Genomic DNA, 16,925 nt, shown 5'->3' with positions numbered 1-16,925 from the left:
GAAGACAGTGAGATGCGGTTTGATTATCCTTTATGTTGGGCTGTGCCTCTGTGCTTTCTAGCCAGTGGGCTAATTTTCCTAGGCCCGAGCGCTTACTCTTTGCTATTTCCCCTTTCTGCTTTATTATCCTTCTCCTTGTGTCCAATTATCTTCAAAATCTGCTAAATCCCCAGGAAGTGAAGGAAGTGCCTGTTAGAGGATACGGTTTCAGGAGTGAAAGTCATTCCTCCCAATTAACTGGCCACTTAAAGAATTCTCAAACCATCTCTTGTATGATGGCATAATTTGGCAAATCCCTGGAATGGAGTGCTTATTAGCTTATCAGTGGATCTGTTAATGGATGCCGATTGCTCTTCGGGAAATAATTGAATCCTCATTGAAATGGATTTTATACAGAAGGAGCATCAATCAAGAAGTCTATGTCTTTAAATGGAATAAAAGAAAAACTTTCTCTTAATTCACCTCATGCGTTCAAAATGAAAATGTGCTAAAAGTTCAGTGTTTACAGTAAGGTATGGTGGTGTATGGAATATGAACGAAGAGGGTAAAATATTCCATATATTTGGTCCTGCCTTTTGAAAGGTGTCCTCTATATAGGACAAAGTGTGTGTGTGAATGTGCATGTCTGTGTCGTTGTGTGTATGTCTGTGTTTGTGTGTCTGTATCTGTGTGTGTGTGCATGTGTGCAGATGCATGTGCATGTGTGTGTGTCCGTGTGTCTATTTACATGAACAATCCTGCTCTAATGCACACACATGGGACACAGACTCCTGAGACCGATGGTCTCTGCTGATTTGATTTAAAGATTAATCTGACCTTCAACCCAGAACTATATCAGACTCAGGCAGAAACCCATACTATGGGCCAGTTCCTAGGTGAACCACAGGCTTCCTTCAAGAACAAGAAGCACGTACTCTTGTTCACTGACCACAGTTTAGACCCGACCCTTTCCTACATCCCAGACCCACGTTTAGCCTAGCTGTGTTCTCCTGGAAGAGGGAGACCCAAGCAGCCCTGGGCTCATGCACTAAGTAAGCTTCATACTTTCTCAGGCAATTTACTCAAGGGAAACAGTCGAGCAGGGGAAGCAGGGGGAAGGAATGCTAAACAAATACTACATATTCTTTTCCTGGAAAGGTCATCCCACTTTTCCTAATTTCTCAGATTTGAAAGAATGTATTTTCTTCTTGTTACCATAGAAACTACTACTAACACAGAGGCTTGTTCTTGTCTTTTTTTTTTTCCCTCCAAAATGCTTCTAGTCCAATTTTAATACATTTGGCTTCTCCTTTGGATCTAGAATACTTACCTCCCATTGGCTGTCTTATATGCTAGAAGAATATATATATGTGTGTGTGTGTATATATATATTGCTTTAAACTTAAAATTATATAGAGATACAGTAAATGTCTGGATATATAATGCAGCCATTAGACTGCAGAAGCATACCTTCCTGCATTCTTTTGTGGCCTCACAGACTGCTCTTGAGGCGCCCTTCCCACCCTCCTCACCCTGCACTGACAAGACTAGTCACTCACTCAGTCAGTTTGTAAGCACAGTCGTTTGAGGTCTCCACAGCAAGAGTCATCTGGGTGAGTGTATAATAGCCGGCTGGTTCCTTGGGTATTTTCAGACGTTTGGATATCCAACTAATGTGAATAAAATATTTCAATTTAAAATTTTTTCCATTGTTTAAGGAACAGCTCAAGAAGATTTGGGGGTATTTAGCATTTCTGATTGTTCGAGAGAGTCAAAGGTTGACTTTTTCCCTCGTGATTCAGAAGCATAAGGGCGGAATTGAAATGACTTCTGTCTAGAAGCACAATATATCCATTGTACGTCTTACTGAGAAGGTCCATCTAACACAGCGGTACTCTAGAAAGGAGAAGTCAGTAATGTCAAATAATGTATTTGCTTAAAAACACAATGGTGGCTGCCTTATAACCAGCTTGCTGCTCTTTACTACCCAAATTCTGAAGTCATTAGAGGATAAGAATTAAAACAATAAACAAGACCAGTCAAATCCCCATGAAAGGGGACACTCGCATGTTTTTTTCTTTACAGTCTAGTTTCAAGAGCAGTCTATCACCTATTCTTTGCACAGACAACTTTATGTTTAACAGGGCATTTCTGTGACTTAGACTGACAGTAACTTGGTAAAATCTTTATTACAAAGCAGTCAGAAAGAACAAAAGAAAGTGAAGGGCCTTAGACAACAGATCCACACAACCAAACCAACATGAGTGAAAGAGTTAGCAACACGGCCTGTGGTTCGCCTATGTTTGGGTGTCTTGGAGCAAAGCTGCTATGGAGAAATGTGCAGGTGCCTAGGGGATGCTGTACTGCTCTAGAGGATGTAACTCAACTCACAGGGTGACTTTTTGATGCCTGACCCAATTACTAGTTGATTAACTCCTTATAAAACTCAGAGCGCACGAAGCGGGGCAGAGAATCCTTCTCCATCAGGGCGTAGATCCTTTTCTGGGCCAGGTCAAAGCTGTGAGGGGAAGGTTCCACCAGGTTCTTCATGGTGATGTCTTTAGTGAAGTGGTCAATGTTCACCTGTGGGTCAGGAAACAGGGGCACTGCATCAGCTCAGGCTTCAGGATTGGAAGAGGGTACCAGAGGGGTAGAGTTCTCACCAGCAAGATGAGAGGTAGGAGGATGTCATGCCACTGCTGTGTCAGAAGAACCAATATTGGAGTGAACATGTGATTCAGATACATATCGGATGGCTATTGGACACCTATCAGGTGTCCTCCACAAGTACCCAATCTATGCCTATACTATTTCATCCTTTAGCAACCTTAGAGTATATATAGAAAGTAAAGTGGCTTAAGATCATCTCTCTGTTAGGTGTTGTCAAATCTTTAGAAACAGATTTGAATGCACATGAATTGGTGCATGTTTTGATGCATCATCATTGATGATGATTTCATGTTTCTAACCCATTAAGTTTCATGCTTTCTGATGGCAGTGACAGAGAACAAATAATGTGTGACCAACTGACCCGTGACCGATTTCAGAGCTTTAGAATTGTTGTTTCCTGACAACAAATGAGGAAACAGTAGTTCTGATGACAGGACAAATACAGCCATGGACCAGCACTTTATCTACTGAGTGGTAAATCTGGGCCAGGGAGTGAACCCAGGACTTTCTGGATACTAGCAAGTGCTCTATGCTGAGCTCCATCCCTATACCCACATCCCTCTCTTAAGAGGGCCAACTAGAGATACTACACAACCAAAGGAATAGATATCTCATGTTGTATCTATAAGGTGTATCACACATGCACTAGAAGAGAAATGGTAGGAATCTTTCTTCTTATAAGGCATCTATAATAGATCACAGACTACACAAATGGCTCACTCAATCACCCGTGTGCTTGACTCCAAACCTTGATGACAATTTGGTGCCCATGCTGGATTCAAGAGAACCATGTAGGATTACAGTTCCTGCCCAGATGGACTAGTCTGGGTGTGGCTAGCCTGGAATTTTCCAACAAGCTTTTCAGTTTGGTTTCATTGATAGCAAAGATGAGAGCAGACAAACTTCCCCAAAGCTTTCTTGAAACCTGAATATATCTGGTCTTTAGCAGTCAATTCGTGGTATACTGGCTTTAAATTCCTTTTGCACTGTGAATTATTTTGGTTTTCATGAATGGGAGTCCTGTTGCCTCAACAAAGGACAAATGTCAAAGGCTAACAACAGGGGACTCACTGGCATCAATCAGTTCAAACATTCATGTGTGTTTTTATACTTACTGTTTAATTTAATTCTCACAACTTTACAAAAACAGTTGCAGTCATTCTTACTTTTCGAAGGGAGGAAACCAGTCCCCTCGTTTTGTCTCAAATCTTACATTGGCCTCCTTCCTGTTAAAGGTTACATGGCACTGAAGTGAGACTCCAATAGCTGTTGGCTGCACAATTGTCTGTACAGCATGTAAATCAGGCTCCTGACCCTATCACACTGCCTTTGTATTCAGTCAGTGCTTACTATGTGTGCACTCTAATCACAAGTACGGGGAGCCTTTAGCTCCAAATGTTATGTCTGCAGCTCTCGAAGCCGTACCTGGGAATGTGACCGTCTGGCTCTCACACAGCTGCACTCAGCCACATGCCCACCAGTACCAACCTCTTTAGGGGCCTCTGTCTGGATGAATTCTTCATAGATTTGCTTTGCCTTCTCTGCCATTTTGATGGGGGACTTGATCTTCTTGTAATTCTCACAGGCAACCCAGAACTCAAGGTTTTCCTCACTGAATTCAGACTTCAGGAAACTTTTGAAGCTGGCAAATCCGTCTAGCAGGTAAAAAATCATCAGGGAAATTTCATTAATTGATTTGACATTGAATCTGTATCTAGCTAAATAGCCCAATCTTACTTCCAACACAGTCTGCCATGGATGTAAAAATCTTACAAATAGAAATTCATTTAATTCTCAGTATATGCCCAAGACCAGGTACTATACGTGACCATTTGTAAACGAGGTCACAGAAGTTAAGGAACTGTTCCCAAATGCCCAGTGAGTAAGTACAGAGCCAGGACTTAGAGCCAGGTTATCTGATTCTATGAGATAAGTCTATTATCCTCAGGCATTTGTCAAGAGATGTATGATTCTGTTTCCTGGTACAGGAAATGTCCATTAGGAGCTGTCTACTCTCTCCTGCCCTTGAACTGAGAGAAAAGCAGAAGGCTAGAACAAAGGTGCTAGGGATGATGGGGAAAGGCTCCAAGATGCTGTCCCGTGCACAGACTTCAGTTTATCCTTGCCTGCCTTATCCCTTTGTTCAGATGCAGGCAGGCTGGGACAGAATCAGAGACAAAAGAGAACAGCTCTGCCTGACATACACTCTGAGACTGGAGAGAGGGCTTTACCTCACAGTGTGCTACACAAGGGAATGCAGTGTACGTTCAGGTGACAAATGTGTACAATGCTGAGGACTCACATCAGTGCTGATGACATGGAGGACACATGTCAAGTCCAAGGAAAACTTTTCTTCTTAGTGGTGAAAATTGAATTAAGAGCCTCATGCCTGCTACCCAAGCACTCTACCACAAAGCTATGTTCCCAGCCCCAGGGAAAATAGTTAAAACTTGGTTTGTCAAAGTAAGTAGTATTTGTAGTCACTGCCAGAAACTATTATCTCATTTCTTTTTACAGTTGAATTTTGTGTAAGTCACTATGGTAAATGAAATAAGCTTGGTTCCCCAGCAAAGTTTAGCGATTCTAAATAGAAAGGAAAATAATAAAAGAGGAGACTCGTGGTACAGCTTTACATCTACCCAACGAAGGGACACCTTTGAAGAGCAGCAGCGGAGTCCTAACATGAGCCTAGCTTCAGTTAGCAAGGACGGTGAAATACATGAATTAGGAATATTCCCACTGATGTCTGGATGAAAGGACCAGGTGAAGGTGTCACACACACAGAGTTATTATGTCCATCAGCTAATTGTATGTCTGTGTTTAGAATACAGAGAATGTAATATAACAACCTTGAGTTTGTATGCAGACATAGATGTTATCTGTGTACCTTTCATAATTCCTGGCCCTTATCCTTTCCTCTTTCTTGCCCTTCTAGAACATTCCAAATGATAGGTGGAAAGAATTTGCAAAGAGGATTTAACAAGGTGTTGAAGATGAAAAAGAAAACATCTAAATTTATGCTGTTTTCCTTCTGGTATTAAAGAATATAGCCTCTGTGTGTGTGTGTGTGTGTGTGTGTGTGTGTGTGTGTGTAATAAATGTACAATCTACAGTGAAGACAGCCACAAGTGTTCAAGGAAAAGAGAAATGAATTGGAATTCCGTAAAAAAAAAAATGAATCTAGAATGTGAATATGTTTCCTAAACAGAAATAATGAATGGTAGAGAGGTCCTGGTAGAAGTAAGGGGAAGCCTGTTCTCTGAAGTTGATGGCTATCATTTCTGTCTTCTGTCTCGGAAGACAAATGGCACACCAGGCCATGCTGTTAAGATTGTGACTTTGACATAGGCTGTGGAAACTAGAATGCTTCCTCTCCTTTGGAAATCTCCATTTTTCTTCCTAATAACATGATTCTCTTTTTACAGATACAGATGTTAGAATTTGGTTTGAAAAGTTTTGTGTGTGTGTGTGTGTGTGTGTGTGTGTGTGTGTGTGCGCACACGCGCGCGCACACGCGTGCACGTGCATGTATTATATATGTGTGTAATTGTGTGTGGGTATACATGTTGTTCTTGGATCCTGATGCACATGTGTGTGGGTACATGTGGAGGCCCAAGGTCTGGAATCTACATTGCTTTTTCACCTTATTCTTTGTGATATGAACTCTCAGTCAGACCCAGAGCTTGCTATAAGGCTAGTCTCAATGGCTAGTTTGCTCTGGGGTTTCCCTGTCTGTGTCCCAAGGGGCATGGAATTACTGCCAGTCAGCACTCCCACTGGGTAGTTATCTGGATTCTGCAGATTCAGACTCTGGTCCTTTTACTTACATTACAAGGTAGCACTTGACCACTGAGCAGCCTTGCTGATACCTTTTTATTCCTCCTGGGCTGTTCATATTATTTTCATTAGCCACACTCGATTCTTCAGGAAAAGAATGGCCAGGTTGGAAATTAACTGGGATTAGGTTCAGCATTGATCCCAGGACTCAAGCAACTTAATCCTTCCTCTGCCCTTCTAGGCCACTATTGTGAATCAACAGTAGAAATACCCAGGAGCATGAGCTTGCTTGAACAGCAGTTTTCTCTAAGAACCTGGCTGGTTAGTTGAATTACTTTAAAATCTTTTTGATAAAATCAGGCATGTTTCTTCTTCCCCACTGTAGTTTCTTCTGTATTACTTGACATTATCTAATGAGAACTGGTCAACATATACATTGAAAGAAGTAAGACCCACCCGTCCTTGTCTGTCTCACTGGGGTTTTTTTTTGTTTGTTTGTTTGTTTTTTAATAAATGTGTTAGATGTTCTTTACTGAAATGGAAAACTTCTTGTCACGTTTTAGCTACCAGGAAATAAGATCTTATAGGCATCCGCACAACCAGGTCTCAGACTTCAGAGGAAAATAACTCTGTAGACTATGCCTGTGGCAAACTCTCAGCCACATACACCCAGAGCCCCAGAGCCCCTCAACTCTGGAGCCCCTCAGTCCCTCAGCCTCTCAGTCCCTTGGCCCCACATCCCCACAGCCCCTCAGCCCCTCAGCCCCTCAGCCCCACATCACCTCAACCCACAAATTATCAGGCACCCCGAGTTGCCTATTCTGCTTCTTTGTAAAATTTTGAGATAATGGTCAGTCTTCCCAAACAGTGATATTTCAGACCTGAGGACATTTGTCAGGATTCCTCAGTGACCTGAGCATTCACCTCACAGCAGGAAATGAACTTATGAACCTGCTTTCTATTGCAGAAAGCCATATCCTGAATACTGTTTTTATCTCTCTGGTGAATTCTACAATACTATTTCAAGGGATTTTTTTTGTCAAAGTATGCACTTTAAACCAAAACACATAAAAGAGTTTTATGCCCTACTGGTCTGGGAACTATTTAAAGCTACTCTTTCTTACATATGGCTCCTGAGGACTCTCTATGGGGTCTCTCTTAGTAGAATCCTACACAGTCACTTCCAGTCAACATTCTACTCCACAGACTCTAGTTTTCTATTGGTCATTTCCTCAGGGACTCACTTCTGTTGAATTCCCATACATCTGCATGTATGGTTTGTTAGTTAGTTAATCAGTCAGTCAGTCAGTCAGTCAGTCAGTCAGTCAGTCAGTCAGCTAGTTAGTTTTTTGAGTCAGAATTGAAAAGATTCTAGTCCAAATATCTCTATTCTACAAGGTACACATATCTTTCATAAGCCACTGCTTTTACTTGGGGATTTCATACCACAGAACTCCAGCACATAACCCCAAGAAAGCATTATGAGACCTGTATGAACCAGCACAGAGCCTTAACATACCTCTTAGCACACACAGCTACCACTCACTACACAGGACTCTGATGAAGCCCATCTAATGACTGGCCATAAACCTTCTGTAGGTACAGTACTCATACATCATAAGGCCCCCCTTACATTGTACTCTCTGAGCTGCCCCTCATGTGTGATAGCAATTTTTGACATTAGGCAAATCAGAGTAATATCCTTGTATGGAGAGTGGGAAGGGTTGGAGGGAACCATCTGGAAAAACTACTTTGAAGATGAAAAGAGCATTAAACAAATCTAAGAATCCAAGTCATATTGTCATAAAATATTGAAAATGAGATTAGTACAGATGCTTTATTGAAGACAGGGTAGGGAGGAGACAGAAATGGCATCAGTAATTTATAAGAACCATAGCATGGCTTATTGATCCCAGAGCTCAGCTCAGTCTTAGACCCAAGATTGCCCAGTGGTGATTCCTGGCTTTACCTTATGAAATAACCCAAATAAGTTATTTGGCCTGTTGGAACCTCTGTCACTTGTCAAAGGAAAGTGATAATAAAACCTACATGACAGGGCTCTGGTAAAGACTAAATAATTCACACATGTGACTCTTCTATGGGGCCAAACTTAATTCTCATGACGTTCAGTACACACTGGCTTTTATCATCATTATTTACAACAAATTGGAAATTACAATCTGTCATTATTACAAGCCCAGCACAGATGTTATATCATCCGGGACATATTCTCCCTCTGCCACCTACTCACCTGAGGGTTTTTGTCCCCACCCCTCTCCCCTGGGACTCTCTGCTTGTTCAGCCATCTTTTCCATGAGGTTTATAGCTATTTGACTTCTCCTTATCTTCACTTCCCTGTTCTACCCCCTTCCTCGAATATATGCACCTATTATTTCTCAGCGGACTAGGAAATCCCTCCAACCTCTAGGACCAAAGAAATTATTCACTCTCCGAATAATGGATTCTTTTTCTGGAAGATCAAGGTTCTTATTGCACCTAAGTCACAAGATTACTGCAATCACTAAATAGACCAATACATGCAAATTACTTAGAACAACAGATAGAATATATGAACGAAAGATACCTTGTCTCTATCATGCATTTTATAATCATTGTCATAGGTGAAAATCATGGCTGCCCATCAGTGAAATATGAGAATGGGGACCCATGACACCAAAGGAAGAAAACTGGAAAGCAAAGAAAGAGAGCCCAAGCCAACTGTGAAGATGGGAACCAGAGGATCAGCTTGGAGCTCACTGCTTCGTGCCTCAAGAGACAGGCCAGCCCACGGGGGTGTCTGAGGAAATGCTCTGACCTTTTGCAACTCTTGGGAAAAGAGAATCCAAATAAAGACTGTGCTTCCACAGACTGGACTTCGTCCCCATTTGCTCTTAAAAAATGCTCATGTGGGAGAATCCATGTCCCTGGTGATGCTAGGATGAAATTATGCAAGCCCCGATGTGCAGTTTATTTTTGGTTTTAAAGATCAACATACTTGCTATGTGCCCTATAGACCTAACAAGTGAAAACAGATGGCTCCTGTTTCAGAACTGAAGGGAAAACTCCTAAAAATCTGATGTATTTTAAGAACAAAATCAAAGACCCCACCCCCCAAATAATTAACAATCATTTTGGGGGCCAGTGAAATGACTGAGCTGGTAAAGGCATTTGCTGTGCAAATCCAATGCCCTGAGATCTGTTCCAGAACCCTCAGTGGAAAGAGAGAACCAACTCCTGAAAGTTGCCCTGTGACCTCCCCACACATGTGTATGTACACACACACACACACACACACACACACACTGCATGCATTACTAATAATTTAAAAATTATTTTGAGTAAGTATATCATTGCTAATAAGAAGAGATTGAACATCAGCTTGTACAGGGTTTATTTCTATTAAAGAAAAATTGATTTAATGAATGCTTTTGTGACTATCAAGTCTGAGAGAAGCAATAGCCTATGTTAACACAAGGAATTCCAAATGTTCCTTGTAAATCAGAAAAATATGTTACCCCTACCCCTCCAGGAATTGGGGGTATTATTGTTTTATTTTTTTTCCGACATGTTACTCTTTAATTTAGATGGTCCAGAGCTCACAATGCAGCCCACACTAGCCTTAAGTTCACAATAGTCATTTTGTCTCAGCCTCTTAAGCACTTGAATTGCAAGTATGAACCACCATGCTCAACTTCAGATGGCTTAAATTTCTCAAGACAAGCATGCGGGAAGGAATCATTATACTTGGGATAATATGCCTTTTTAATGCATCTGCCTTTCTTACTTGCTTTGCTTCAATCACAGCTATTTAGTTCTTTCTGATGACAGGTTATCAGTTTCAACAGACCCAAAATGGGATACTTCTTAAGAGACATTGAATAGCCATAGCTTGATTTACATTTATCCATGAGGCATAATGGCTGACAGGCAGGTAACAAGTCACACTCTGCTTCTCCAGGCTGGTGACGCTGATGTGCCTGGATGCTGGCATGGAACTTTCTGGGCATACCTGTGGTCCCTATGTTTCCAACTTAGAAACGACTGGAGATTTAAATAAAAGCAGAGACAGAACAGTAAGAAAGACATAGAGAAAGAAGAGCCTCAGTGAGAATCAGAGATGAGAGACAATAATAGAAATATAATGGAGACAGACAGACAGAAATAACAGACAGTCTTACTCACAGTTTCACCCTCCTTACAAGGCACAGCTCCATTGTTTCCACTGGATCTTTCATACACGTACCTCAAACCCTTCTATTGATGGAACTACTTGGAATGAACAGATATCATGTTTAAGGAAAGGGTTGGCTAAAATAAATACTGAATGCTTTTCCATTTATTGCTTTGAGAAAATTATACACATATATGAGCAAATACTCATAGATAGAAGCATAAATTCTCCTCTGAAAAGTAGAAAACATTACAGTGAAATCTCAGGCCTTACAATTGGAAAGACTGTGGTCCCTCCACTATGTTAAGGTGTTAACATTACATACTTCTGGCTTAGCTCCCTCACTTAGCTTTCTTTTTTTTTCTTTTCTTTTTCTTTTTTTTTTTTTTTTTTTTTTTTTTTTGGAGCTGGGGACTGAACCCAGGGCCTTGTGCTTGCTAGGCAAGCGCTCTACCACTGAGCTAAATCCCCAACCCCGAGCTTTCTTATTCTAATAATTCTCTGTCCCCTTAAGATATATGAGTGTGTGGGCCTCAGAATTAGGGTGAGTGAAAAGAATTACAAACAAATACATTGGATACTTATCCCCCCTTTGAAGAATTCTGCAAACTTTTAAGTTTCTTTATAACAGCAGTGAATACTCGTGTAGGCTACTTAACATTCATAACTTATCAACACACTATGCTAAAATGCTATTGGCCCCAAAATTACTGAAATAAGACAATAAATCAATAAATGAACACAAATGTCCTTGTTCTACACAGCTGTTCTACATTTATGGGATTTCTAGTCCCAAGAAGCAAACTAAATTAAATTGCTCAGCCATTTAAAAGAGTATTCACTGAACACCTTGTATGTGTCAGGGTATGGTACTCTCTTTAGCAGAAACCTAAAAAGACTAAAAGAAGAATCAGAAGTGAATATGATTCAACTGTTTCAAATTAGAGGCTTTGGGTCTCTGTTCTAAAAGTTAGAGACAGAGTTTATTTCTTATAAGCAGAAGTTACTCCATGATAAACAAACTGGGAAAACACTGATGTAAGGTCTAGAGAGAGGCCCAGTAGTTAAAAGCACTGGCTACTCTTATATAAGACCCCAGTTTGGTTCCCAGCACACACACAGCAGCTTATACCCTTCTGTAACTCCAGTTCCAGGGCATCTGACACCCTCTTCTGGCCTCCACCAGCACCAGGCATACATAATATGCACGTTAGTACATGTAGGCAACACACACACACACACACACACACACACAAAATAAAAACTGAAACTTTGTTTTAAAATATTTACATACAATCCACCATGCAGTCACTGTCATTTACTCTGCCCTCTGTACTCATGGGGCTCTAGTAAAAAGCACTCTTTAAATCTTTATTATTTTAATCATTTTATGACATTTCATATTCCAAGCTTGTTGTGAAGATAAATAAGCAGGACATTGTAACTTGGTCACAAATTTAGAGCGAGTCAGCCAATAGATATTTATTCCCCATGCACTTTGTCTTTTGAGTCACCCAGGAGAAAAAGACAACATCCAGACTGTGAATGAGCTTATAACATGTCCCAGAAGGAAAACAACAGAACACAGATAGCCAGGACTAAGCACCATGAAAGATGTGCTGACAAATGGCGTTGGAACTTTTTAGAGTGACTGATTCATCCTAAATGGCCAAGGATGTCTAGGCATCTGACATTTGGGTTAGCTCTTCAAGAAAGAGAACTTCTTCCAATAAAGATCTAAGAACAAGCTATGTCTGTCAAAGAGTTTACATGGAGATCTCTCATAAACAGAGAATGTTTGGATGTGGTTATTGTGGGAAGTCTTAAACATTGGCAATTAGAAGTTGGTACTGTAAGCTTTAGGAACCAGTAAGGGCTGAGGAGTAGAGAAAAGGGTAAGTAATACTTGTTGTATTCATTCTAGCTTAAACAGAGTGTGTGTCCTTGTTGTATCTCAAATGAAGTTCTCAAAGCAAGGCTAACAAAAGAGGAAGCAGAGTTGTAGAGAGGGTCTGTCAAGGGGTGGAGATAGCATTCTTCTAAGGTCAAAAGAGCAGTTGATAGCAGGTTGAGCTAAGCAGGTGGCTTGTTTGAATAAGACTAAATCTAGTCTTAATCTATGAGGCAAAGCAAAAAAGTCGGTTTCTCTGGCCCACTCATGAGACCATGAAGAAGCATACAGAAACGGAGAGGATGATGTCCACTTGCAGTCCCAGCATTTGAGAGGTGGAGGCAGGAAGATCAAGAGTTCAAAGTCATCCTCAGATACATTGTGAGTTTGAGGGCCAGCCTGGACTACATGATACCCTGTCCCAACCAGAAAGGCACATGATGTGGCTTATACAAACCAACAAGGACAGGCATGAACATAGACTCAAATATCTGTCCTCACCTTCTCCACTGGTCACTTCCCCCTCTAGCCAACTGCACAATTGTACTCCCAGGCTCTCTCTACTTGCTCGAACCACACATTGGAGAAGGAAGGAGCAGAACAAAGATGTTTTGTGTCTGTCCCTAGTCTGTTCCTCCTGAGAACCATGTGAACTTACAGTTGCTCTGGAGAAGTTTGTCCAGGGATTGGCGCCATTGCAGGACCTCCTCCAGCGAGGGCCTAAACCAAGGATAAGGACAAAGGGGGACAGTATAAGAAGGAGGTTAACCACATGCGTGACAATAACTTGACTGGTTCTCTTAGGTGGCGATGACACAACTGATGATTGGAACTCAGAATAGGGACAGATGGATTATTTTCTCATGATGCGGTCTGATTAGCTAGTTTGCTACCTGATATCTGCAGGCATCTTTATTGTTTTCTGAACAATCTGATTAAACAGGTTTCTTTTACAAGTAGAGTCTATTTGTCCTGAGGCTGTGTCCAGTAGTCTTATAAATTCCATATGAGTGAATCAAGATTATCTTTACTTCAAACAGAGGTTAATGAAATCCGACTGTCCCTTCACAGAGGCTAAATAATGTTCTGGGTTTCACAATGCCACACATTAGTCACCGACATAACCAGCAAATGGTATTTGGTGGAGACCCCAACACCACAGCTATCTCATTAAGGATAATAGAAGACAGTCAGTTTGATTTTACCCTGTACTGGGAGTATGATAGAAAAATAAAATCTACCTTTATTTATTTATTTTTCCTTCCCAGTTAGGATAGAGGGATACTTTTTGGAAGTTTACATTTTCTCAAAAGAAAAGTCTTTAGTATCTCTTAAGTCAGAATGTTGAACATAAGTGTTGACTTAAAAGATTGTTAATAGCAAAGATATAATAATAATAATAATAATAATAATAATAATAATAATCTACTTTTCCTTTAACATTTGCATCCACAGAAACCCCACAGCTATACTCTCCTCTCTCATCAGAATGTACCTTCCAGGGTGCATCGTGCTTGAATCCTTGAATCACTATATTTGGTCTTTATCATCCAACTAAAGCAGACAGGCAAGACATTTATTATGAGACGAAAATGATAAGGTGTTTTTCCCTAGGTCTTAGGTTGTTTAGTAACTGTTCCAGACAACTAAGAAACATTCTTGCTTCTAGTTTTTATGAAATCATATCCTTGGAGAGTAAAGTCATTGATAGTAGCAACTGATGTTACTGAAATAATTTTCAGTCTGTATTTTACTTCTCAGGCTTATGCATTCTCACTGTATCTCTGTGAGGAATCCAAGATGGTCTTTCAACTCCAGTGTTGTGACCACCTCCTAAAATCTCTTTGTAAGCTATGTGTCAATTAAATCCTAAATTGATTTGATTTTTTTCTCAAATTTGTGTCTTCTCTTTTTTGAAAGCCAAACTTAACAAAAAGCAGGGGAAATAAATCTTGTGAAATAAACTTTGATAGGTTCTGTTTTTCTAGCTGGACACATGAATCTCAGATGAAAGAAATGAATTCCTCACAAGGTTATTTCTCACACATGGACTGACTTCCCTCTTCCCCTTCCCCCCTGATTACTATAAAGGAACAGAGAGAGGAGAGATAGCATGAAGATGGCTTACAAGTATGTTCTTTTTCATTCACTTCATTGATAACACAAAATGGCATGTTTTCATATGGCCGATAACTCCTTTTGGTCACTTGGTGTTACCGCATACCAAGCACTTTGGCTCCATGCATATTCTTTTGTATGTACTTTACACATAGCAGAACATTTTCATGTCCAAGTGTTCTCAGAACCCAGAGCACGTTCAATGAAACAATAAGAAACTAACTTAGAGCAAAGGGTAGGCCTGGTTCATGCCACAAGTCTCCTGACTGTATATGTATTTTCATAAAATGAAATAGCTTTTTCTGCCCATGTTCTTTGGCTAGTATAAAGGCACACAGGAAAAATGCCACAAGCAAGTGTCCCTGACTTAAACATATTACCAGATGCAATCTGTCCCAAAAGGTCTCATTATAAAACCAAGTAATGGTCAATATCAGCAGCACATCACGGCCAAGATTAAATTCCTGAAAGGGACATGTGCCGAGTCTGCTTGGGGGTGAAATTAGTCCAAATTGATTTAAGGGTGTAGTTGAACAGGACACATCCCCCCGCGGCATGTAGCCCAGTGTTCTGATTACCAGTCTAGGAGGAAACAGGTTCATCCTGTCCTGATTCTCAGAATTTGCCAGCCCTCATTAAGTGTGACTTCTTTGGAAACAAGATAGATGCAGATCTAAATAGCCAATGAGCATCCTTTTCCCCAAGGTCACTGCTGACCATAGAGGGCAAGCAGAGTCTTCTCTCCCTGTGTGGGTGTGAGGGACAGAAAGGAAGGTAGCACAGATAAAAGACAAGATGGACAGTTTTAGGAGTCATTAGCTATGTGTTTTCTAATGCCCAGTGCAAATGCCATCTGATTGAGGAAGTGACCACATCAGTTTGGAAACCGGAGCTTTTCCCATTGTTAAATGCCCTTCACTTGAAGGACCTTTCATAGGGTAACAGTGAGCATAACCCCTGTAGAGATTGTGTTATTCCTGGAGATTTTCCCCACAGCATCAGTCTGAAGGAATGAATGAGGTTGGCTGCAAAGATCAGAGATAAAGGTTCAATTATGGACATCAAAATATGGCAAGACTTTTCATCTGTACCCAAGTATAGTTTGTATTTCAGTGATGGCAATTGGATGAGGGCCCAATCCATGTTTATAGGCTTGAGGGGTCAGGGGCAGAGACATCTTTTAGTAAACAGGTGCCAAGTTGAAAGGCAAAGTCTGCCCTAGTTTACCCAGAGTTAACCTTCTTGAAAGCCACAGCTAGTTCAATACTTAGATCTGAATGAACAAACAAGCCATTGCTACCCCTGCTGGTGATACTGGCCAATATTATCTGTAGCACTGGAAAAGAAGGTAGCTTGGCTGAGCACCAGTGGCTGGGGTTTGTAGGTTTCCGTTTGGTTTTGGTTTGGTTAGTCTTCTACAGTGTCTTGTACAATACTTCATTATCCTTGATCATGCTTGCCCATGTTCTTGCCTTTGACAAGGAAATCAAACCTTGAGTTCCTCAGTGTTATTTATGAAAGCCTGATTTATTCTTCCTTCCTGTCCTCCAGAGTCCAAGCAGGCTCAAGTCCATGCCCGTTGATTGAGTCCTTGCTCCACGGCCAGTGGCACTCCTGCAGACTTTTGAAAGGCCGCTTCTTTGTGTCCGTAAAGTTGTACACATTTTCTTTCAAGGCTCACTCTGTAGTTAACCAGCTGCAGGAACACACAGGATGACTGACTTGCTGTGACTAGTCATCAGCCGGTGTTCTGACTGGTGACTTTTGGAGGCCATTCTTGGGCTTTAGAATGACCAACACAATGAGATCAATGCATTCAGTTAAAATTGGTAACAGATGTCAAGGAGGGACATTTAGAACTTTAAAGAAACCTATTGAAAGACTGTCTGCCCCTGGCATTTTGCAATTCAGTGTGTATTACAGACCATAATATTATTACAAACTCAATGTATGTGGCTTACCTTTCTGGTTATTATTTATTCTGAAGACCCGGAGCAGAGCCTCTCAGAATGCAGGGGTTGGGCAGAGCAGGACGAGGAGAGGGAGAACAATTTTTAAATGAGTTTAAAAAAGAGAGTTCTGATAAAGAGGAAGCCATGACAGCAGGCCATATAAGTCAGCCAGCCAGCCTTAGAAACAATATCTTCATCCAGAATATAGGCCTTTTAGAGAAGGAGAAAGTCTGCAGGCAAGCCAATGAAAGCAAAGAGAAAGGAATAAGGGTCAAAAGGATGAGGGAGGGACATTTCTTTCCAGCATGGAATAAGAACACTTGTTTTTCTCCTAATGGAAGACGAGCCAGGGCCAATTTTGAAATAC

The 16,925-nt window shown here is 41.0% G+C and overlaps 1 protein-coding gene across 1 annotated transcript in view; it reads right to left on the bottom strand.

Annotated features, from left to right (window-relative positions):
* Positions 1–2,400: 2,400 nt before the first annotated feature.
* Positions 2,401–16,925, bottom strand: part of Rgs5 (regulator of G-protein signaling 5) — a 36,799-nt gene continuing 22,274 nt past the window's right edge. Inside the window, 3 exon segments of the mRNA NM_019341.1 lie at positions 2,401–2,562; positions 4,138–4,304; positions 13,147–13,208. Coding sequence (NP_062214.1) covers positions 2,401–2,562; positions 4,138–4,304; positions 13,147–13,208 — 391 coding nt within the window.

The sequence above is a fragment of the Rattus norvegicus genome, chromosome 13 (assembly GCF_036323735.1).
Source record: "Rattus norvegicus strain BN/NHsdMcwi chromosome 13, GRCr8, whole genome shotgun sequence".
Taxonomy (NCBI): Eukaryota; Metazoa; Chordata; class Mammalia; order Rodentia; family Muridae; genus Rattus; species Rattus norvegicus.
This window is presented reverse-complemented; position numbering and strand designations above follow the sequence as displayed.